The sequence below is a fragment of the Astatotilapia calliptera genome, chromosome 7, assembly GCF_964374335.1.
Source record: "Astatotilapia calliptera chromosome 7, fAstCal68.1, whole genome shotgun sequence".
Lineage (NCBI taxonomy): Eukaryota > Metazoa > Chordata > Actinopteri > Cichliformes > Cichlidae > Astatotilapia > Astatotilapia calliptera.
Genome location: NC_137428.1, coordinates 6,405,264 through 6,429,285, shown reverse-complemented (window position 1 = coordinate 6,429,285; position 24,022 = coordinate 6,405,264). Strand labels below are relative to the sequence as shown.

The 24,022-nt window shown below is 41.0% G+C and overlaps 1 protein-coding gene and 2 long non-coding RNA genes across 9 annotated transcripts in view; 2 read left to right on the top strand and 1 right to left on the bottom strand.

Moving 5' to 3' along the window:
- Positions 1 to 98: 98 nt before the first annotated feature.
- On the top strand, positions 99 to 15,030 carry LOC145429933 (uncharacterized). Its single transcript, XR_013910280.1, has 2 exons — positions 99 to 442; positions 14,119 to 15,030. It is a non-coding gene; the product is annotated as an uncharacterized LOC145429933 (long non-coding RNA).
- On the bottom strand, positions 14,460 to 23,293 carry LOC113027238 (uncharacterized). 3 transcript variants are annotated; one of them, XR_013910277.1, is made up of 5 exons: positions 18,929 to 23,293; positions 18,258 to 18,409; positions 17,502 to 17,739; positions 16,970 to 17,006; positions 14,460 to 14,805 (listed from the first exon to the last, which is right to left on the bottom strand). It is a non-coding gene; the product is annotated as an uncharacterized LOC113027238 (long non-coding RNA). The 3 variants fall into 3 exon arrangements; XR_013910276.1 differs by having other exon boundaries at positions 18,258 to 22,704; positions 22,831 to 23,293; XR_003273006.2 differs by having other exon boundaries at positions 18,258 to 23,293.
- kiaa1549la (KIAA1549-like a) overlaps positions 23,289 to 24,022 on the top strand; it is a 118,049-nt gene continuing 117,315 nt past the window's right edge. For all 5 annotated transcript variants that reach the window (XM_080304093.1, XM_026172778.2, XM_080304094.1 and 2 more), the window contains exon 1: positions 23,289 to 23,787. In XM_080304093.1, the coding sequence (XP_080160219.1) occupies positions 23,547 to 23,787 (241 nt within the window). In that variant the 5' untranslated portion in view covers positions 23,289 to 23,546. The remainder of the gene's footprint in view (positions 23,788 to 24,022) is intronic.

The following is a 24,022-nucleotide window of genomic DNA, read 5'->3' as shown; positions in this document are numbered from 1 at the left end:
AACTTTGTGTATATAATTTGGCATTTCTTACTGATGTAGGCCAAAACTAAATAGATAGTACCATTTCATTTATTTTAAAGGTTTATTTGCAAGACACAAAAACAGACAAAACAGAAAGTTCCAAATGTATTGTGCATGAATTCAAACGTGGCGCTAGAGCCAAGTGCAGATGTGCGTCACAAGTTAATCTGGCTGTAGGCTATGGCACATGGCCACAGGTGGAGCTAGATGACTCGACTCCATTTGAATGCACACAAAGTAAACTGCACGCTTTAGTTGTGCAGCGAAAACGCTGAAATTGGAGTAATAAAACGTAAGAGGGGAACGATAACGAAGACAAGACTCTCCCGATCGTTTACTCTTGCTGCCCCGTGAGCACCATCGGCGTGGTGTTAATTGTTTGCCGTTTTCGCGATCGCCTCCTGCATGACAATATCACCAGGTAAACTCGCGACATTTTTAAACATTTTATTGTTCAAGAGCAACAAGACTGACGGAGTGTTCCCTCTAAGCTGCGCGCGTGCGCAATTGCGCACTGCTGGCACGATCTCTGCGCACAGAAAATCTGCGTTGCGCACAAAAAAAATCTAACCTGAATTGAAATTAAAATGAATATGTTAACAATTCTGTTTTGCAGTGTTAGTCGGTAAGTGACTGGCTGCTCCCTTATGGGATTAGCACGATGCCTCCTTATCCCATAGTCCGGCCAATAATGCGATTCACATTAGTATATATTCAGCTAATCAACGTGGTTTACAGGCTATGACAGGCAGCGTCCTTATGTGCCGACACCGGTGTTTTAGCTAGCAAAGCGGCGTGGCTGATGTGGAGTGAAGCCACGTTAATGACAACGTGTACAACCACTGGAGATGTGAGCAGGACAGACGGAAAAAGTGTGGACTTTATATCAGTTTTAAATTTTGTGTTGATAGGCCACGTAAAACCAGAGTTATGATAAAAAAAATATACGCAATGTTTGGTTTTCTTCCTGAATACTATCGTTGTTTATATTTACTGCGGGAAGAAACGGTAAAAACGGCGTTTTATAAGGAAAACGCTTGAAAGCCTGTGAGCAAAAACAACACCAAAAACCCCCCACCCTTTCCTATTGGTGGAAAAATGTACCATGTGGACCAAACAAAAAAATGAAATGGCAATATGGAATTTAGTTGTTTATGAAGGGGGGAAGTTTTAGGAGTGACAGCGGTGTTTTGAGATGTGAGAGATTTGCGATGTTTAGCGCACATCTTGTGTAGTTAGTTTGTAGTGTAGTCAATAGTTTTGTTGTGTGTTTCAGAATAATGAGGCGACGTTCCCTCGTGTCTGAGCGAACACACAAACTCCCTGAGCAATCCCTTGGACCACTGTGAGCAACAGCAGACGTGTGCAATGTGGTCACGCCAGCATCGAATCCATCCAAGTTACATGGTTTATTAAAATAATCAAATTACAGCATTTACATTTATGTTAGACTAGTTTTAATTAACTGCTTTACCCCACTTCGAATGAAAATGTTAAAAAAAAATCTAGTCATTGACCTGTGTAGTATGCTAACACTATTGGAAGTAAAAATAACTTGAACTCCAATTTTGAAAACACAACTTTCTTTCTTTTTAAAAAAAGCTCTGTCTTGTATTATGAGTCTGTGGTCTGGGAGAGAGTTCTGTAACTCTCTGTCTGCAAAATACAGTATATAATGACCAATGCTGGGCAATTAATTATATAGTTACTTGTCAAAGGAGCTTGCAAAGAAAAGCGTCTGGATGTAGAGGTCTGAGCATTCCTCTACATTGGAGAGACCAAACAGCCACTTCACAAGCGCATGGCACAACACAGAAGAGCCACCTCCACAGGACAAGACGCAGCAGTCCATCTGCATCTTAAGGATAAAGGACACTCTTTCGAGGATGCCAATGTTCACATTTTGGACAGAGAGGACAGATGGTTTAAAAGAGGAGTGAAAGAAGCCATCTATGTCCACTGTGAGCGACCATCTTTGAACAGAGGCGGGGGTTTACGACACCAACTCTCTGCCATCTATAATCCAGTTTTGAGATCCCTTCCCAGACGCCTTAACGCCCACTCACATCCTGGGCCATCTGACCTCAGGAATTCGCATGATAAGGTGGGGCCAGGTTTCACAATGAACACACCCGAAACTCTGGCTGATTGGGACCCACACCCAGTTTCACACCTTGGCTCAGGCGATTAGAGGATCATCAGGGGGTCCTTTTGTCCCTCTGTGGGGGGTCACTCCCACTAGGTTTATATTTGGGACTCTCCACCATTTGACCTTAGAACTGAAGAAGCTTCTCGGATGAGAGGTGAAACGTCTTCAAGCAACTTAAAGAAGTCCAGACGCTTTTCTTTGCAAGCTCCTTTGACTACGATGACCTGGATGACTGAGAACCTTCACAGACATATATAGTTACTTCTTTAAAAAAGTAACTCAGTTTAGCAAACAACAAATTTTTTTGCAGCTTTCTTTTAATGCAGCCAAGGCGTTTTTAAATAAACATTTAAACTATTTACAGAACAATCAGCTGTTCTGCATCAAATTTGATGCCACACAAATTATTCGTGCCACTCCAAAAAAAAATTTCTGTCCACTATGAGATAAAGGAGAACAACAGCCTGGTACCTGCAGGCCTGACAACAGGGGCCCGTTCTTCGTACCTCGCTAAGTAAGTTAGCTGGATTAGATTGTTGACGATTTCGCGTGATCTTGGATCAGTCGGTTCCCCGAAGCTCATCCGGGACTTGCTGTCATAGCAACAGAGCCGTAAGCGTAAACCGGCTCGGGAGCAGGTTTACTTTATGTAAACAGGATTAGATCGCGGCCACGCAGGTATGTCCGCTTCATTTATACGAAAGCAACAGCGATAAATAAATAACATCAGTGTAACTGAAGATAATGCAGCACTTGATCCTTTTATTGATTTCACACAGATACATACAGGTCATTTCCTAAAAAAGGGAACTGTACTATTAACATCCTATTACATGTATGTGATTATTACAGATGTAATTCATATTTCAGAGTAGTAATTGTAAATTACTTCGTGTAATCAAGATGAGAGACCACGGCTATAAAAGCGAAGGTGGATTTGGGAAGCCTGTCGCAGCCATGTCCTGTCCGTTTACGCGAGCAACCCATTGCGGAAGGTGCAAGATTGATAAGGAGAGTCCTCAGAATTCAGCGTATATTGCGGGACAGACAGGATCCTTTAGCTCAGCGCGACAGTGTGCTCATTGAGAGATATCGATTTTCCCGTGAGGGTATTATTTACTTAACCAACTTGTTGACGAGGGGGTGCAGGACCACCACCTGTCTTTTTTTGCTCTGCCCTTTTCTTGGTTGCTGTTATAAACAAACAAACAGATTATTTCAGGGTCTCTTTCCAAGAGACTAAAAGCAATATAAGTGATAAATATTACCATTCTGTAGAATATTCTTATATTTCACTTTTACTTGTTCCCATGTTCTAGTGGGTCCTGTTGTGGCTCTAATGTGAAAGGGGATATAATGTCGGAGCGCGCTCGGCTCGGTATATAACATATTATAATATAATGTAATATAATATTGGATAATATGGTGTGATATGATAAATCTACCCTACCGCCTACTGGTGTTGGCCAGAGGGGCCGATGGCGCGATATGGCAGCCTCGCTTCTGTTAGTCTGCCCCAGGGCAGCTGTGGCTACAACCGTAGCTGCCTCCACCAGTGTGTGAATGTGAGAGTGACTGAATAGTGGCATTGTCATGCGCTTTGGGTGCCTTGAAAAGCGCTATATAAATCCACTCCATTATTATTTTTATTATTAAATTACTTACGAGTTTAATTTGTCAGCAACTTTCTGCCAGCCCTCTCTCCTTGCTTTTGCAGCCTTTGCAGTGTTCCCTTGCGTTCTGATTAAACTCTGAAACTCCTGAAATCCCTCACTCAAGAGTTCTTGCTCTGCTGCCGAAAAATACCGAGCCGAGCGCGCTCCGACATTTTCGCCGACCAATCAGAGGGTTTCCAATCAATGTTTCTACTATCGATGCGTAGCCCCTTTTACGACACCCAGTGATCTCACATTACTTCATCCAGCTGTACTGATCGTCAACAGCGGGTGTGTTCGGAGAACCGGATCAGCGAGCTCACGGTTAGCGCGATGATTTGGCCTTGGATGTGTCATTTGATCTTGGATGTAGTAAGTGACGTACGAAGAACGGGCCCCTGGTCTTCCTGGTTAATGCTGTCATGCCTGTCTTGTCATGTTTTCCTGTTTATTTTGAAAGTCCAGTTTTCATGTGGTTGTGTTTTAATTTACATTTCCTGTGCATCATTATGTTCATCCTAGTCAGCTGTTTCCTTACGTGTCTCCACCTTCCCTGATCACCTCATGTGTGTATTTAAGTGTTTTGTCTCTTACTGTTCATTGTCAGGATGTCTGCCAATTTCCCTCATGTCATCTAGTCACAGTCATAGTTTTACCTTTAGTTATCATAGTCAGTCATGGGTTCATCATAGTTTATCATAGTTATGTTTTTTTTTTTTTTTTACGTGAAGACAAACATTTGATAATGTTGCTGAATGACAGGGACCCGGTATTAAAAAACTGGACGATCCGGATAATTAAAAAGTACTTGATCGAGTCGATGGAGAATCCAGCCCTTAGTGCGGCTGAAGAGGTTCAGAAATACAAGTGTTCTCTGGAAATCTGTATCAAGGACTTGGTGAAGCATGCTGTCGAAAATGCCGACTCACCCTGCTCTTCTGAAAAAGCCGATGCCATCTCCAAATGGCTGTTCAGTAAAGTCTGGCTTCGAATGAAAAAAATTCAAATCCCTGCCGAAAATGTGACATTCCTCAGTAACATGGTCTACAAGTCTCTCATAGAGAAATGAAAAGACCCAGATGTAATTCTGACATTCATGTCATTATACCACAGATACGTTCATGAGGTCATTATTAACAAGAGTTTGAGGCTAATACATTTCCAATGCTGGGGGAAAAAAGCCCAAAGGCGATATAAGGGTGGCGGCTCACAGCAGTTTTTGTTTGCTACATGGATCATTTTAGTTCAGCTGGGTGTCTTTCAAAATGTGTTAATTACATAAATAAAATGTAACTTTCTCTGTAGCACTTCATGGATTTCATTCAACACATGGATTTCAACACACCTTAGTTGTTCACACAAAGCATAAAGGTAAAAAACAATATATACAGTAGCTGTGTCCCAAAACGTCGGCTGCATCCTTCGGAGGCCGCATTTGAAGGCCGATTACGTCACAGCTAGGCGACGAAGGCTGTCCCAATTCGTCGACTCCTTCAAATGTGGCCGACAAATGCGTTCTTCATTTCCCCGAATTTGAAGGATGGGTCGTAGTGATGGGATTTACGGTTCTTTTTAGAGAACCGGCTCTTTTGGTTCGGCTCACTAAAAAGAGCCAGCTCTTTCGGCTCCAAACCAGCTCTTCAAGTTGCTTTAATTAATTTGTTATTAAAAATAATATATAATTATGCACAAAAGGAATTACTAATGTAAAAAAAAAAGTGGTTTTATTTATATATGTCTATTAGGGGTGCAACGATACACAAAATTCACGGTTCGGTTCGATACTTTGGTGTCACGGTTCGATATTTTTTCGATACAAAAAAATGTTCATGCCTTTTTAATTTGTCATTTATTAAAATTATAAATATATATTTTAACTCAAAAGTACAGTTTTTTAATTTAATGTTGCTGAAACAAAAGTAATTAAAAAAATAAATATATCTCAGGGCTCTTAAAATTTCAAAATCCCTGGTAGCCCTTCGGGCAGGGACTCTTCAGTTTTTGGTAGCCCAAAATAAATGTAAGTAGCCCGAATAAAAAAGAGAGCAATTTTTTGATTGATGTTTTGTTTCCTGTTTTCTTTCCTTTACAATATTATACATTAAAGTATAATATTGTAAAGGAAACAAAACATTAATCAAAAAATTGTTGAAACACAAATTACAACATTGTATAAAAATTACAATCATCAACTCAAATACTTGGCTATAATTGAACAGAAATTTCTATGAACTTGTAAGAACTGTGTAGGACATGAATCAGTCTGTGTCAGATCCTGAATTTGAAATTTCCACTGAAGTCACGGGTAAGAGACAAGTGGAACCAAGATCGAGGCCATTTGCTTTTTGAAGTTTGCAAAGACTGCTAAATTTTGCCAGTGGTAGTTCACTCTTTGCAACATAGTAGCTGTTCTAAACAGATTTTTCAGGTTCATTTTTAGTATGTTATTTGCAATTGGTGTTTGTTCTGGGAAAGATATTGCAGACTGAGCAATAATGCATTTCTTGCATTTCTCATGGGTTCTAATGGGGGCCTTTCTTAAAATGACTGGTCCCAGTAACAAAGGCGCTTGTCGACACAGAAATCGAGAGAAAACCAACAACACACCCGGCAGAACATTATGTTATTTACACGGGTGCACATAAGTGGTCCGCATGTGCGCATTCGCTGTCAAAACGTATGGGGCGCCGTTTGTAAAGTGAAACATGCTGAAATTAACGGCAACATTTTTCCACATTTAGCTGAAAAACAAGTCATTTTTTACAACATTCAGTAAAATATTTGTAACTTTTCATATTTAAAACAGAATTTTAAATGTTACATCTAAGGCTACGTTCACACTGCAGGCGAAAGCGCATCAAATCCGATTTTTTTGACCCTATGCGACCCATATCCGATCATGCTATGACAGTGTGAACGGCGCAAATCCGATATTTTCAAATCCGATCTGGGTCACTTTCGTATGTGGTACTGAATCCGATACATATCCGATGTTTTAGAAAGCGACTGCTGTTTGAACGGTCAAGTCGCATTAAATCCGCCTTTTACGTCACCGACACAAATGGTAAAAAAATGGTAAATGGCCTGCATTTGTATAGCGCTTTACTAGTCCCTAAGGACCCCAAAGCGCTTTACACTACATTCAGTCATTCACCCATTCACACACTGGCAATGGCAAGCTACATTGTAGCCACAGCTGCCCTGGGGCGCACTGACAGAGGCGAGGCTGCCGGACACTGGCGCCACCGGGCCCTCTGACCACCACCAGTAGGCAAACATGGGGTTAGTATCTTACCCAAGGATATTTGGCATGCAGCCAGGAGGCAGCCTGGGATCGAACCACCGACCTTCTGATTAGTGGCTGACCTGCTCTGCCACCTGAGCTACAGCCACCCAATTATCTGACTGAAGCCAATTATCAGCGCCCGAGAAGACATCGCGAACGCTTCCTAGCCATCCAGTGTAGATGTCAGTGAAACTGTTGGGAAGACAACGTAAACATTTTATTTGTTCTGTATAATCTGCAGATTCTGACAGAAATCTGCAGCTATCCTTTGAAGCACCGCTCCTCTCTTAAACAGCAATAAGGATCATTATTAGGTTATTTACATTATTATGTAAATAACAAAATAACTTAAAGCAAAAATTGGGAAACGTAAAGTCCGAAGTCTTTATATTAACGGCCATCAGTCAAACAATACTGTTTGTTCTTGGTCTAAACAGAGCGCGTTGTGTGTGACATCTTCTTTTGCGCATGCGGGCCGCTTTGAGCGTTCACACTAGAGCACGTTTGCTGTCGCATTTTATTTGTAGTGTGAACACGCAGACAAAAAAATCGGATTTGATCAAAAAATCGGAATTGAGCATTAAGACCTGCAGTGTGAACGTAGCCTAAATGTTAAATCTAAATGTTATATTTAAATCTAAATCTAAATGTTAAATCTAAATGCTAAATGTTAAATCTAAATGTTTAGGCTAACATGCAAATTTATTGCAGGGATCAGCGGAAATACCAAAATAAAAGCTTTCCGAAAACCTCCGGTGCAAAAGTGTGCCGGTAGTGGTCAGACACGTTCTCACTCCCAAAGCGTAATAATTTTCGCTAGGTGACAAATTGTCAACATTTTATGCTTTCGGGCAACGGAAAAAGGAGAGCACATGAGAACCGTTTGGACTCAATCTACACATGTTCGTTCGTTTTCTAAAAATCGCTTTGGAAAACACTATTTTACGTCATTTAACTGCTAGTAAAGGTTAGGAATAAGGTTATAGTTAGATAAGGTTAGGTTTAGGGCTGGAACACATGGCTGGAACGTCTATTATGGCGGGACCGTCATTCCACTGGAATTCAGCCATAACCCGACCATGAGAAAGCACATCCGGCGATTTAGCTGAAAACATCGGAAGATCCGTTTTGTCGGCCATCCAAAGGTTTAGCAGTAGTGCACTCTTAGCAGCTGCAGTCTCCACTTCACAATCACTGCAGCACATGTCCAGCAAAATCGCTGGACATGCTCGTAGGCAAGAAGTGAAGCAGCACATGGCGGGGAGAAGCGAGGAAGAGAACAGACACAATTTTGCACCGGAGGTTTTCGGGAAGCTTTTATTTTGGTATTTCCGTTGATCCGTACAATACATTTGCATATTAGCCTAAACATTTAGGTTTAACATTTAACATTTAGCATTTAGATTTAACATTTAACATTTAGATTTAACATTTAGATTTAAATATAATATTTAGATTTAATATTTAACATTTAGATTTAATATTTAACATTTGATGAAAAGTTACAAATATTTTACTAAATGTTGTAAAAAATTACTCGAAAAAAATATTTTTTTGTAAGGTTTTGAGCTAAATGTGGAAAACTGTTGCCGTTATGTTTCACTTTACAAACGGCGTCCAATAGCAACGCGCGTTTGCGTCCATATAAAAAGCACTGTTTTTGTCCGCTAGAGTGGGATTTTCACGGCACATTCCGCACCACATCTCTGTGCGTTCATCATTTGTTTGAAGCCAGCTCACCTCCTGCAACCACTTTTCCGAGAATACGTGCTTCTTTTGTGGTTCGGACTCCTTCTGACATTTGTTTGGAGGTGGAGGAACACCAAAGTAATTGCTTAAAGGAGCTTCTTTAAGAGTTTTAAACAAATGTCTGTCCTCCTCCAGAAAATCTTATGTATGTAAACACGCGTTGCAACTTCATATCTTGTGCGCGGTTTTTGTTTTTTTTTTGACAGCGAATGCGCACCTGCGGACCACTTATGTGCAGCCCCGGTTATATAGCTCGTCATATTGCTGCCACAGAAATTCTTTTGTCCATGAAACCATAAAGCTGCACTTTCTTTTTGCCTTATAGTCTGATTTGTCATAACTTTTCCGTTTTGTGGTAAGCTTTTCTTTGGCTGTCACTTCTTCACCCTGACCTGTCTTATTTGGCTCAGCAGAACTAAAATATATATCCAGCTGCTTTTACACACACACACACAACGGTCAGCGATTCTCTGCGCGATCAACCTCTCATATGTTTAAGCTTGCTGCGGGAGATTTCACTTGTCATGTTTGCATAGTAAGCTAACGATTGATAAGACGATGTCAGAGGAATTGGTGCGCAAATTATCATCACTCACCAATCAGTACTGTCGCTCTCTATACACAGTTCGCGCGATTGCAAAGTGAAAGCAAAAAACAAGCGCAAATTCAAACGCGATTTCAACATGTCACATAGTGGCAGTGGCTCACCGATGCCAATGACATAATTACCCAGCTACATTTCCGAAAGAATGCAAAAGCATTGACATATATTTTTCCTTCCTACAATAGCCCGACGGGCAGGGCAGAGATAGATTTTGGTAGCTCGACTGGAAAAATCGCTTGCCCCGGGACGTCGGGCTAGCGATTTTGCAAGCCCTGTATCTGATTGAGGAATCACTCATCTTTGGAAAAGAGAGTTTATTACAGAGAAATGGCTCTTTCCAAAATAAAAGCTATACTATAGCTTCTTCTGGGCTATATTCTCAGCAGCATATTGTAGTGGGTCAGGGCTGTTCGGGGTTCTGTTTGTACAGTTATGTTTTGTTTATGTTGCCATAGTGACGGGTGACGCCCTCTCGCTGCGACGGTGTGTCCTTCCAGGGTCAGAGGGCGCCCTGTGTGTTGTTGTTGTTGTTGCTGTGCGGTTGCCGCGCTGAGCAGTTAGCTAGCGGCAGTGTTCTTCTGCAGATGTCAATAAACGGCTGTGCTCCCTGGCTAGCTCACGGGAAGCAAGACCAAACGACACCTCTGTCTCCTCGTTGTCTGAGCTCGCCACATTGGTGTCAGAAGTGGGATGATGGTGGCACCCCATGTTCCGACCCGAGTGACTTTTCCCCCGCCGGTCGTGACCGGCCGGTGCGCCAAAAGAAGGCACCTGGACATTTGCAGGACTTTGTGTGGGGTAATGGGGTCGTCGGGGACGACTGACCCATGGGTGGGGGCTATGTAGCGGGTCAGGGCTGTTCGGGGTTCTGTTTATACGGTTATGTTTTGTTTATGTTGCCATAGTGACGGGTGACGCCTTCTCGCTGCGACAGTGTGTCCTTCCGGGGTCAGAGGGCGCTCTGTGTGTTGTTGTTGCTGCGCGGTTGCCGCGCTGAGCAGTTAGCTAGCGGCAGTGTTCTTCTGCAGATGTCAATAAACGGCTGTGCTCCCTGGTTAGCTCACGGGAAGCAAGACCAAACGACACCTCCGTCTCCACCTTGTCTGAGCTCGCCACAATATTAAACATATCAGGTGCCCATAAGGAGAATCATGTGCTAACGGCTGTCTAAATGACTCAGGTAAAGTTTGTAGCATGCATGCTTGTTGTTTTTGTCTGCTTCCACTTGTCTTTGCACTAGGATGATGTCGGCGTAAATGTGCAGTCATATTCGTTGTGTTCCCACTAGTGCTGTCAGCGTTAATCTCGTTGAAATGACGTTAACGCCACAACACGGCAAATCTCCGTTAACGAGCTACCCCTGATCGCCCTGTGCTGGGGCTAGACGGCCAACACGTTAACGAGCTAACTGCGCTAACACACTAGTTCCCACCCATGTAATTGAGCATTGCGTGGCACATCTAACATACTGTTTTACTTTAGTCCATGACGAGCTTACCTTCAGGGTTATACGTCACATGAAAACCAAAATAATTCCAAACGCCAGATCTGAATGAGGGTGGGGGAGGTTCAATTTGCCATGTTGCAAGGAGAGCTTCTGTCTCACTAGCTTGCCCTGCGCTCTTCCTTCTGACAATGCTGTCTGTGTTGAACGTGGATCTGCGCTCGACAGTGCAGCCTGGGCGGAGTAGTCGAACGCAGATTCACTGAGCGCTCAACACAGACAGCATTGTCAGAAGGAAAGTTGATAAAATAAATTACAAATTTTGTATTGTTCGATACATATGCGTACCGAACCGAAAGCACTGTATCGAACGGTTCAATATCGATACGAGTATCGTTGCACCCCTAACATAGTACATATACATATATACACATATACATTGCAAAAAGGGTGTAGCTCTTGCAGTATACAGTGTGTTAGATGGAGGAGTTGTAGAGGGAGATGGCCACAGGCAGGAATGATTTCCTGTGTCGTTCAGTGGCGCTTTTTGGTAATCTCAGTCTCTCGCTGAACGTGCTCCTGTGACTGACCAGCATGTCATGGAGTGGGTGGGAGGGATTATCCAACACTGTCTTTATCTTGGACAACATCCGCCTCTCCGACACCACCTTAAGGGAGTCCAGCTCCATCCCCACAACATTATTGGCCTTATGGATCAGTTTATTGAGATGTCAAATGTAACAAATATGCGATTTAACCCTCCTCTGTTAGTTAGTGAACTGGACTTGAAAATGGCAGGGCTTGTGGTGTCTGTCTTCAGTGAACTCAAGCTTTCTGGCTTTACATGATGTGGACCAGTGACTGAGCCCACCAAGGACTCCAAAACAATGATTCCTTTGACATGAATCGTTTGAGTGAAACTAGGAAAACTATAAAATCCAAAATTAGGGACTTCTTTATGAAAATAACAGAAGACCAGTGGCGTGCACTGAAAACAGGGTGCGCTCAGATGAAAACGCCAAGCAGGCACTTGGCAGGTTTACATCAGAGTTGTTTCACATCACCATAACTGAAGTCATGCCAATGATTAGGCACTGTGAGGGTAGTGTCTACCAAGGGGAGACAATTTTACAGGGAGTCGGGGAAAAATGGAAGCACTGTGCGTGCTGGCCCCATTCGTGCACCCAGCAACTGAATCAGGAGGATCCACAGTCAGCTGGTCTGGAATCAGTTTCAGAAGTAGCAGAGGGGCCAAAAAGTGGACCAGTGGCTGAGCCCAATGAGGACTCAAAAAAGAGTGACTCCTCTCTGGAGTGTGAGGTGTGTGAGGCTGAGCCCACTGCCCCTTCTGGTGATGTGACTGTGGAACCTCCACTGTTGGAACAACAGCGGCTCGTTAAAGAGCTCATAAACGCTGTGATTATACGCGCCTCAAGAGAGGCAAAGGTGCCGCCGTCTAATGAGAAGCAACAGCAACTCTTCATATCTTTAATATAAAAATTTAATAGGTCTTGATGAGGCCATTTACCGAGAGCTCCGCGACAAAACATTCTGTGAAGACAAACATTTGATAATGTTACTAAATGACAGTGACCCGGTATTGCAAAACTTGACGATCCAGATAATTAAAAAGTACTTGATCGAGTCGATGGAGAATCCAGCCCTTAGTGCAGCTGAAGAGGTTCAAAAATACAGATCTTCTGTGGAAATCTGTATCGAGGACTTGGTGAAGCATGTCGTCGAAAATGCCGACTCACCCTGCTCTTCTGAAAAAGCCGATGCCATTGCCAAACGGCTGTTCAGTAAAGTCTGGCTTCGAATGAAAAAAATTCAAATCCCTGCTGAAAATGTGACATTTTCATCATCATATCTCCACCACTGTGCTTGACAGTTGGCTTGTGTAGCTACTAACAGTGGGGTGAATAATTTAGACTGGCTTCTGCCTTAAGTCTAATTGTTGAATGTTAACATTAATAATAATAATGGATTGGATTTATATAGCGCTTTTCAAGGCACCCAAAGCGCTTTACAATGCCACTATTCATTCACTCTCACATTCACACACTGGTGGAGGCAAGCTACGGTTGTAGCCACAGCTGCCCTGAGGCTGCCCCTCGCTTCTGTCAACACTGTCAACGCCTCTGGCCTCGCCTCTGGCCAACACCAGTAGCCAGTAGGGTAAAAATATAAAAAGGCTACGAGGACAGCTGCTCTTCGAAGGATTTGGGTTTGGAGTCAGGTGAGGAGCGTGAGCTCCAAGAGCTGGTTCTGACCCAAACTTCCCTCGTCAGCGAGTTAAAAAGCCGGTTGAAGATGTTCTGTCTTGTTTTCCGCTCTTCCTGAGGAATAAGTCTCTAAACTAGCGGGGCATGTGGAAACACAGACCCAACAATCATACATAGTCATAATGTTTCCACTATTAAACCTCTAATGTTGTTTCATAACTGTCACCAATAGTCCTTAATCATCACTTTCAGAGCCTTGCAGTGTGCAGGTTACAGTGATGGTCTGTGCGAGAATCATCAGGCAACGCATACAAGCATCTGCACACGAAATGTATTTTAAAAATATGTTTTTTTATTACTAAGCAGTTTTTTGTACAGTGACGTAATAACGTTTCTGAGATGCATGGAGTTTCAGCAACAAAGGCATTCTAGTGGGACTCTGGTGTAACAGTGACTCCAATGTAGCTCGGAAATGTGGCACTCCAGACGTCCAGAAACATGCGAATGTACACTCATCAGACATGTTGCTGTATGAAAATCTGATCAGTAACCTAAAAATGTTCGGTAACTCAGTACTGATGTTTTGAATAACTACCTGCTGCCTGTTTATTCTCACACAGACCTTCACTGCAGCCTGGATAAAGCGAAGGTTTTTAGAAAGTGATGATTTGGGACTATCGGTGAGAATTATGAAATGACAGGAAATGTTTAATCAAGGAAACAGGATGAATGAACAAACCACAAAAAGAAGAGTTTATCATCAAACTACATCTTGACATTTGCAACTTGACCTACTAACTTTGTGATATAAAGACAATGCATGCAATGTAAGAACTTTGTAGAACAATGGGTGTTTTGTTTGAGCTTGTTATCAGATAAGCAAACTGATAATGAGTCCCTGAAACTTCCTGTTATCTCATGGTACAGAAAAACTCACTCTATTAACCAACTTTGGGGTTGTTGATTGTTTTTCCACTTTCTTTAGAAGTGCATTGAATATGCAGATGAGAAAGCGACTTAAAGCGGGGTGATCGGACACTTGCTTCAGACATCTTCTGAAACATCAGGATCATCAGGTCTACAGTGAAATCAACATCACTGTCAGTGAGACATGTCAATGTATATGTGTATATATGTATGTGTATATATATATTGTGCTATTTCTTACTTAGTGTATTGTTCTGTCTTTGTTACTGTTTGTACTGGAGCACTGTAACCAAAATAATTTCTCCAAAGGGATCAATAAAGTATTCGCATTCTGATTCTAAGTGAAACTAATAAATGTAAAAAAAAAATGCAGAGATGGAGGCCAATTTATTGAGACTATACAATACAATACAACTTTATTTATATAACAGATTTAAAGAACCAGCGGTACACCAAAGTGCTTTACAATAGAAACAGGAAAATTAAGACATGATTAAATAGGCTTGTTGGGGCCTGGAGCCTGGGGCTCGCTCGGCCACTTCGGGGGTGGGGTGCCCTCGGCCTGGGGCTCGGTCACTCTGGCACAGCTGGCTGCCGGCGATCTGATACCGTCGTGTTGGTGTTGTTCCCAGATCACCATATTAAATGTTGTTCCAGGATCAACATTGCAAGTGACCAATCAGAATGTTGTGACGTCATACTTTTTGACATCTAAAATTAAGCTCTCTCTCTCTCTGGCTGTGAGCTGAAAAGGGAACATAAGAACAGATATAGCTAAAAGATAAAGTACACAGATAAAAAATTGAGCCCAATATAAAATAGGGACACTAACCAGATGGAAAGCTAGGTTAAATAAGTATTGTATTGTATCTTTATTTATTTCAGACATAATAAAACAAACAACCAAAAAACAAAAAAAAAACAATATATACTCGTCTACATGTACTTTCGTTTACGGATACAAATATATGTGTAGATATACACACACACACACACACACGTATTTGTACAGACAAGCAAAAAAGAAATATAATAAAATAAAACACATTCGTCTAACATGAAATAACAATTGTTTGGTCTGAAAAGGAGTAGGAAGAAGTATACACATACTTATTAACTCCTACCCCTGCTCAACATCTTATTAATCCCACATATTTACCTAATTCTCCTCATCACATATTCTATTTTCATTTGTGTCGGGAATGTACCAGTTTGTATGGACAAATTGCAGATATGTGTTAAGGGTTTAGAAATGCCCTCTATCACTTTTTTGACTATTTCCATATCTATATCATCAGAGTCTGTAGAGTTTTTTGTTTGTAATTTCCCAACAATATCAATGATTTCCTTTTCTTCTACTGCCGTTAAGAACATTGAATGAGGATTGCGATCAATGAATCTGGTTTCTTTCTCTACCGAATCTGTCATATCAGGAATTGTTTCAGCCAAATTTGGCCCAACACTTACAAAGAATTTGTTGAAGTCATTTACCACATCGCTCAGATTAGTAATATTTCTATCATTATTTGTGAAATACGAAGGATAGTCTGACTGTCCAGAGCCCTTTTTAATAATGGTATTTAATGTTTTCCAAATCCCTTTAGTATTATTTTTATTCATAATCAATAATTTCTCATAGTATTCCTTTTTACATAACCTCAAAATACTCGTTAATTTGTTTTTATATTTCTTATATTTATTTTCAGCTTCTATACTTCGGTTCATTATAAATTCTCTGTATAAGGTATTTTTCTTCTTACATGCATTTTGCAATCCTTTTGTAATCCATGGGCATTCTGCATATTTTTGTTTTTTACTGTATTTCCTTACTGGGCAACGGCTATTATATAACATTTTAAATTTTCCTAAAAAAATCTCATACGCTTTATCAATATTTTTTTCCCTATACAGCGTCTCCCATTCTTGCTTGAGCAAATCATTTTTTAAATGCATTTATTGACTCTTCTGTTCTCATTCGTTTGTATTTTACTATATTTTCCTGTGTAACCTTCCTATAGTTTTTATTATACACTATAAAAACAGGTAGGTGATCACTGATATCATTTATTAAAAGACCACTTATGGATCTATTTTCTATTTCATTTGTAAATATATTGTCTATTAAGGTTGCCGATTGTGCTGTGATCCTGCTGGGTTTAGTGATCATTGGACAAAGTCCCAAGCTATACATGTATTAATAAACTCCTCTGTCATTTTCTGTTTGCTTGGATTTAATAAATCTATGTTAAAATCCCCACAAATGAACATGACTTTTTGGTTTGTCCTGGTGAATGTTTTATCTACCCACTCCTTAAAAATTTCAGTATTTGAACCTGGTGTTCTATATATACAGCTTACAAGTGAGTCTTTAAACAGGATTTAAAAGATAAAATGGAGTCTGACGCATGGATAGCGATGGGAAAGTTGTTCCACGGGTTAGGTGCAGCCAGGACAAAAGCACGGTCATCCCTAGATTTAAGTCCAGATCTAGGCTGAGCCAAGAGTAATCGGGCTGAAGACCTGAGGGCTGCCCAGGGACATATGGACTAAGGAGATCAACAAGATAGCTAAGGGCTAATTTATTTATAATTTTAAAGGTGAGCAACAATATTTTAAATTCAATACGATATTTTATGGGTAACCAATGCAAATCAGCATGACCGGGGGTGATAGATATCACATGATTTCATTGTTTGCATGGAGCTATATGCAGTTATATGCAAATAGACTCAAAATGTATTTTTCTCACTCATTAACAAAGACTGATTAAAAGTTTAGGTTGCAAAACTAAAGTTCAGAAAACAGTACAATATGATTGAATCTGATCTGTCTGAACAGCAAGGCTTAACACACGTAGTTTAATAGTACAATGAAAAAAGTTATAGACAAAGAACATGTACAGTACCCACCTGGTGATTCAGGGTCAGGTCCCACACTTAGATTGTCCTGTATTTAAAACAAAGAAGGTAAAGTTAAGGAAGAAAATAAAATGCACAGGTGTTCTTGTTTTACTGCATACACTTAAAATGGAAATTAATAATGTTATAAAGGTAAATCAGTCTGCAAAAAAAAGAAAGAAAGAAATCAACACAAAGACAGTGACCTGCAAGCACAAACTCATCCTTTCTTTTTAATGTCAGCTTGTCCTTTAAAACATCTCTAGATGGTGTGTTTATTGAAATGACAGATGAGTAAATGGGCATAAAAATGCATATCAGATGGACATGAGAACAGGACAAGAAAGTGAAATTATTCTACATTATTGTTTTAAAGGTCACGATGATTATATTTGCCACATGTTTTGTTTACTTTTGCAAATAATCTGAACGACCCTCAGTACCTACAACTGACAGGTTACCAACATCAGGACCTTTGTTGATTCATTAAACAATGAGCTAAAGCTAGAGGTGACTTCAGGCTTTCGTGCTGACTTAAACACACCTTTGCTGATTAGTAATCACAGACATCTACAATAGCTCTGTTCTAGGATGCCCTCTGGACCCAGTGGAGGTGGTGAGTGACAGGAGAATGGTGGCTAAGCTGTCATCCCTGTTGGACAACATCTCCCACTGAGCAGCTCCTTCAGTGGCAGGCTGCAGCACCCACGATGTGGGTCTTTCCAGGTCTTTCGCAGGTCTTTCCTCCCCACTGCTGTCAGACTCCACAACAAAGACTTCAACTGATCAAACACACACATCCACACATGTGCAATAGCAATAACACTAAGTGCAATACTCTTTCTGGCATTGTTGTATTATACTCATATTGTATATAGCATTCACATCAGTGTGAATGTGTATGAATGTTAGACAGTGAGCACTTAACAACTTAGAAAAAAACGTGCTTGTGTGATTGCGTGAATGAATTAGTTGTATAAAGCGCTTTGAGTGCTCAGAGTAGAAAAGCGCTACAGTATATAAGAACCAGTCCATTTACATCAGCCAGGTTTGCAGTCACTATCTATGCAAATGAGAGATCACCTCTGAGGTTACTATACCACCAGCCTCACTGGAGGCAGACAGGTGGGGGTGGGGCTTAGTGTCTGTTTATTAGAGATTATTATTGAAGTGCTGCCTGTCGCAAAGCTATGTATTCCTCACTGAAGAGTCCTTTTGTTGCACAGGCTTTGAATAAAAATGTTCTGCAACTCATAAAATACAAGTCAAAGAGTGAAAGGAAGGTAATGTTACAGCCTACCTTTGGCTTATTTGGGGGGCTTCAGCTTGGACTTTGTGCAGGTGCAGTGACTGCAGGCCCAAATATGTTGGTGGTTGGTCCACCTGGAGGTATGGGTCTCTGTGGTTGAGCAGCAGGCTCAGGTTCACCAGATATTCCACTACTCTTTCCACCTACAAAAGATTAACCAACATATCTTATAGTGACACGATCTTCTAAAATAATACAGCAATGGTAGAAAACAAAATGTTAAAATTGCATGCCAAACCATGCTACCCTTGTAAATGTGAAGTACAAGCATACTTTAACAGCTATAAATAAGTGGCAAATCATCTTACCTTTGTTAATAAGACCTAGAAACATACTCTGGTACCGAAGAGTGATGAAATGGACACAGAGATTACCGTCAGACGTAGCACCTACGCAGTTTAGTATCACGTACTGTGTGCACTTGCTAAATGGCAAGAATGTTCTGACCATTTCAGAGAAAAAATATTTATGACTATCAGGGCAATCAAGTACCATGAACTGTAAATATACTCAGCTGTACCAGAGTAATATGTGCAGGCACAGAGAACAGCCAACATGTTTACAGTGGAATTATAACATTGCAGTAATAGTTTTCACACTCTGAACATGGATTTGCAGAGACAGACAAGCTAAAGCATCAGCTGCCAGCAGGTTAATCTCACCTGGAGGACTGGAGCGTCTTGGTGCACTCTGGGGTTCCTACAGCTACACCCTACAGATGAACATACAAGTTAAATCTTTAATTCGTTGGTTGCTCTGCCTCTTTCTTTGATCCGGAAAAGCAAAGTGCATGCTGACATTTGGATACTGTGCAGACAACACAACAAGGATTCCATCTATCAAGCAGAAGAACACTCGCTGGCCTGAAACAGAACTTTTTTATGTGATGCAACTCTGCAGGTATTTGTTAGAGCATCAGATCTCAGCCCACCACGGAGCCTGCGCCCTGTGCCAAACCAAACCTCCTGACTTTATTAGGCAAAAATTTAGATAGAACAAACAAACACACGAATATCCCTTTCCCTTTGAATTTTTATTACCAATGAAAAAATGTGATTAAAAATATGATTAACTGCTGTAAAGAATTATTTGTGGAAAGGTTGTCATTACTAACAATGGTGCACTTTCGCTACAACAACTCAACTTGTCACCTGGACCACAAAAGCTGTCATTAGTGAAAATATTTTATCACTGAACCCAATTAGATCTTCTTCTTCGGCTTCTCACCAGAGCGGATCATCTGCCTCATCTCACCCTATCCTTAGTGTCCTCTTTGTCACACTACGTCCATGAATCTTCTTAGCAGTCTTCCACTTTTCCTCTTGCCTGGAAAGTCCATATTCAACATAATCTCCGCATCGCCTCTTGATTAACTTTTATTAACTAACTGCTCGACCTGTTAGTTAATATGTTTGAATGAATGTTTGATTGAATGTTTAAACTCATCTACATTCACTGCTTCTTCATCTTTCAGCCTGTCACACTCATTCAAACACATCTATTTTGGGTTGCTTCCTCTTCCCTCCAGAGCATGCCACCACCTCTCCAGTCTCTCTTCCACCTACTCCCTACTCTTACTACAGATCACAATGTCGTCTGCAAACATCAGCGACTCCTGTATGACCTCATCAGCTACATTGCCTATCACCATCACAAGAAGGGGCTGTCACATCTGTCACTTCTACACCTCATTGGTGTTTCACTGCCCTCAAACATGTACTGCACCATCCTCACATACTGTTCTTCCTTGTCACACTTGACTTCTTCATACAGCACCACAGATCGACTCTTGGGACCCTATCACATGATTTCTCTAGATCCACAAAGACAGAGCGCAACTCCTACTGACCTTCTCTGTACTTCTGCATTAATACTCTTAAAGCAAACATCATGTGTGTAGTGCCTTTATCATGAAACGAAGACATACTACTGGTCACTGATCATCACCTGTCGTGTTACCTTAAGTTCCCATAACTTCATCAGCATCAGCCTTCTGTAGTTTCTACAGCTCTGCACATCACCCATAATGGCTGCTGTATTTCTGTAGGTTTCTGTAAATGCAGCTAGTTTTGCACTGAGTTATCACTCACTTCTAAACTGATGATGTCTCTTAAACCATAAAACTTAGCATTTTATATCAGTGTTTGCATCTTCTGGATATCTCCTTCCCCTACTCCTTGTAGTTTAAGTGCCACAGTTACTCCATTGCTTTTCTAATAAAGGTGCAAAAGTGTGCAAACAGAATGAACAAAACATCAGATTTTTCTCTGTCAGAAAAAAGCCAGCAGTTGCACTTTTAATTTATTTATTTGTGTGATTTGAGCTGTGTGCAAACAGGCCTACCAGGTAGCTTCTCTGCAGGCCTCAATCTGTGCGGGTTAGATGATGATATATACAAATGCATGGTCCTGGAGTATGACTGGCGGGAGCTCTTTCACTAAAGTAAAACTTCACTATTATTTCTATAATAGAAATAATGAATATAAAGTTTACAGCATCTTGTCACTGGAAGTTGTTTGCACTGTTTATATATTTATATTATTTACTGTAGGTATTGGTGAAAAAAGCTTTATGTTGTGAAAAACTGATATCTGAAAATTAGAATTGTTGTGCCTAATTTTCTTGATCTTTTTACATATATTCCTTTTGAAAATACTGAAATTTGTATTTCTATTACAGCGAATTGGGCACAGAGGGAACTGTAACGATGGAGTTCACTTTGAGGCCCTTCCTCCGGCTGCCACCAGGGGTCGCCTGCTTCCAGCTGAACTCAGCCACAAACACTGCCCGTCCGGGGTTTCGGTCCTCTTTCGGAATAATGCGGGAGTTAATCTACTACTAATACAAAAGTTTCATGTCTCATCTCAGTTTTTAGACGGGGGGATAATTAGTCTGTTAGATCCAGTGTGTTCCTGTCATTTCCAGCGTAATTACACCAAACACACAGGCTGTTTCTACCTGCAGGAAGATGCGTCAAGGTGGCCGCAGTTAGCAGAACACGACCGGAAGTGAGCATCTCGGAAAATCTAAACTTGTATAAATTGGTTTTACAAGAACAAAAAGTGTTAAATGAGTAGCTGGACCAGGCAAGCCTTAAGGAAATTGTAGCTTTATCATCCTAGAACCACGTTTCACCTCCGGAACTCTCTTTTTGTTACATACATATTATATTTAATTTGTCACTGTCATACTATTGACTTAAACTGGCTATAGCTTATTTATTTCATTATGTGTCATTATTTGGAAATATAATGAAAATAAACAAATACGTTATTTTCAAGAAGTGTATAAATTATCTGGCATATGACAAAAACACATGTATAGTGTAGCTGTTGGCATGATGACATTGTTTATATCATTTAGATTATTTCTTTATCTTGTCAAGGTCCATGTCATCATTATAAATTGTTTAATAGTACATTATTTTATGTTATTTTATTTTATGTTAAAGTTTTTTGTGCTTTTATTTTGAAGGTCAAGTTTGTTAAAAGTGGCGCTGGTTTTCCTTTTTGGGGAGAGAAAAAAAGGAGAAAACACCTGTAAACACGCAGCAAGAATGGTTTTTATTGAAAGTCATGTTACATGGGATGGACTTCAGATACACACGGTTAAAGGAAAGCTCAGAAGAACGGCGGCCAATTCCCTTTTTGGAGCATGCGACCAACGAGGTCTTTATTGATTTATCGTGTTTTGTTGTTTATTTTAGATGACACATTTGGCGTTTTTTTTTTTTTGCTGGTTTGTCGATAGCAGCTCGTGAAACGCAAATCTGCCACACGTCTGTTCGACCAAATCCAGTTAATCTGGAACACCGGAAACCCATTTGCGTCTGTCTGTGCTTCGAGGGAATTATATATAGATACGCATAAAATCTGATAAACCTCTTTAAAAGTTTCTTGATTTCCCCCATAAATAAGTTTGTAAAAGGACATTTTTCTTTACTCTGGAAATTCTTTCCCAAAACATTTCAATTCAGGATTCTTTGAGTGTCATTGCTCTCCTAAAAGGTCTCTGAAGGTCTGGCCTGCGACCCATTTTAACCTCAGGGTGCAACCGACTAATAAAGGTAGGTTTAATGTGTGGAATCTCCCAGGAATGCAGACTTCTTTTCAATTATTTGGATCTAATGCATTTGAGGTATGTTTGTACCACAGATTGTTGACCATTACTCTGAACTTTAGGCAAAATATGCAATTTTTAAAATAGACCGTATACATAAAAGGGAAATTTTAAAAATTTAATAGACAGAACACCCAAATCAAAATATGCACAAAAGTTAAGGGGGGAAACAGCCTGGTGTCTTATTTGCTACAGGGACAGAACACTTGGTCCATTGCGAACTGCGCTACACTCTAGTGCACTGAAAACCTCCAGTATACCCTCTATCCTGTATGAAGTAGGCTGGCTCAGCAGGCTGCAGCATCAAGTATATTCTGACCTGCAGAGGGAAATGCAAAATGTGACCAAGTATTCTGCTGAATCTTAACTGAGCAGCAAAAGAATATCTACTATAAACGCATTGCTTTTAATCGAAACCTTCTTAAATCTGGGCAATAGGACATACCTGCAGTTGGGATGTCTTGGAGCAGGTTATTTACCAACTGGAAGGTTGGTGATTTGATTCCTGGCGGCTCCAGTCTGTATGCCAAAGTATCTTTGGGCAAGATATTAAAACCCCAGTTGCTCCCAATTCAATAGCGATAGCAATCAGTTAGACGTAGAAAAAAGGTGTTTGTATAAATGTAAATATGTGTGAATGAGGGGTTCTGTATAAAGCATCTGAAACGCTCAAGTAAATCACTATATCAAGAAAAATGCTGGTAACCAAAATTGGTTGCATAAAAAAAGACTTCTTCTTCTCAATTTTAAATTTCAGAAATTGACTTTAAAAAAAAAAAAAGAAAAAAGAAAAATCTGAAAAGGTAGTAGCCTGAAGAATAGCTCGTGTATACAAAGTGCACGCGGTTTTATTTTGAAGAGAACTTCGGTTGATTTCCGGGTCTGTATCTGTGCATTGACACAGCTGCCAACAGATATGGAGAGCGCCTTGCGGACGCAGTAGGGACATCAGACTTCACGCACGCACACAGAAACTGACACAGCCAGACGCGCAAAAGGAGAAAACTAACGCTTCTTTGTTTCCTCGTCGACCTTCACAGCCTCCAGCAGGCTCATGGAGAGCGGAGCCCTGCTTGTCCGAACCGGGGGCAGGTTGATCGGATGCCTTTCATCCCAGCAGCGCCGTTAGATGTTTCCCATTCAGGATTAATTGGTTAACCAATGGCTCCCAAACATGCGCGCCTCTCCAGCAGCGGTGGCCCCGGGGTCGGAGGGGTAAATAAGAAAGAAGACCCCTGCTCTTCCTCCTCGTCGCTATGGATCCTGGATGCGGGGATGGTGGCCGTCTACTCGCCGAGGATCGGGAAGAGGACGCGCGTGCTGAATGGAATGGTGGCCCGGTGGTTTGTGACCATCGGCGCGGTGCTGATGCTGATGATGCAGAGCTCCCTGGCCGCTGACGGTAGGACCCCGATGCTCTCTTTTTCCTGTCACCGAGAGGAGCCCTGTATTCTTATTTTAATCACGTAAATAAAGCATAAACCTCGCGATCAGCCGCCTGAGTCGCGCTAATGTTTTGAATCCACTCTCGAGCTGGCTCCATGAAAACAGCGATGAAGAGCCAGTGGAGAGGAAGACCTAATGAAACTCTGTTAGACAGGAGATGAGCTGCAAAAGCAGCAGCAGCTATGTTAATG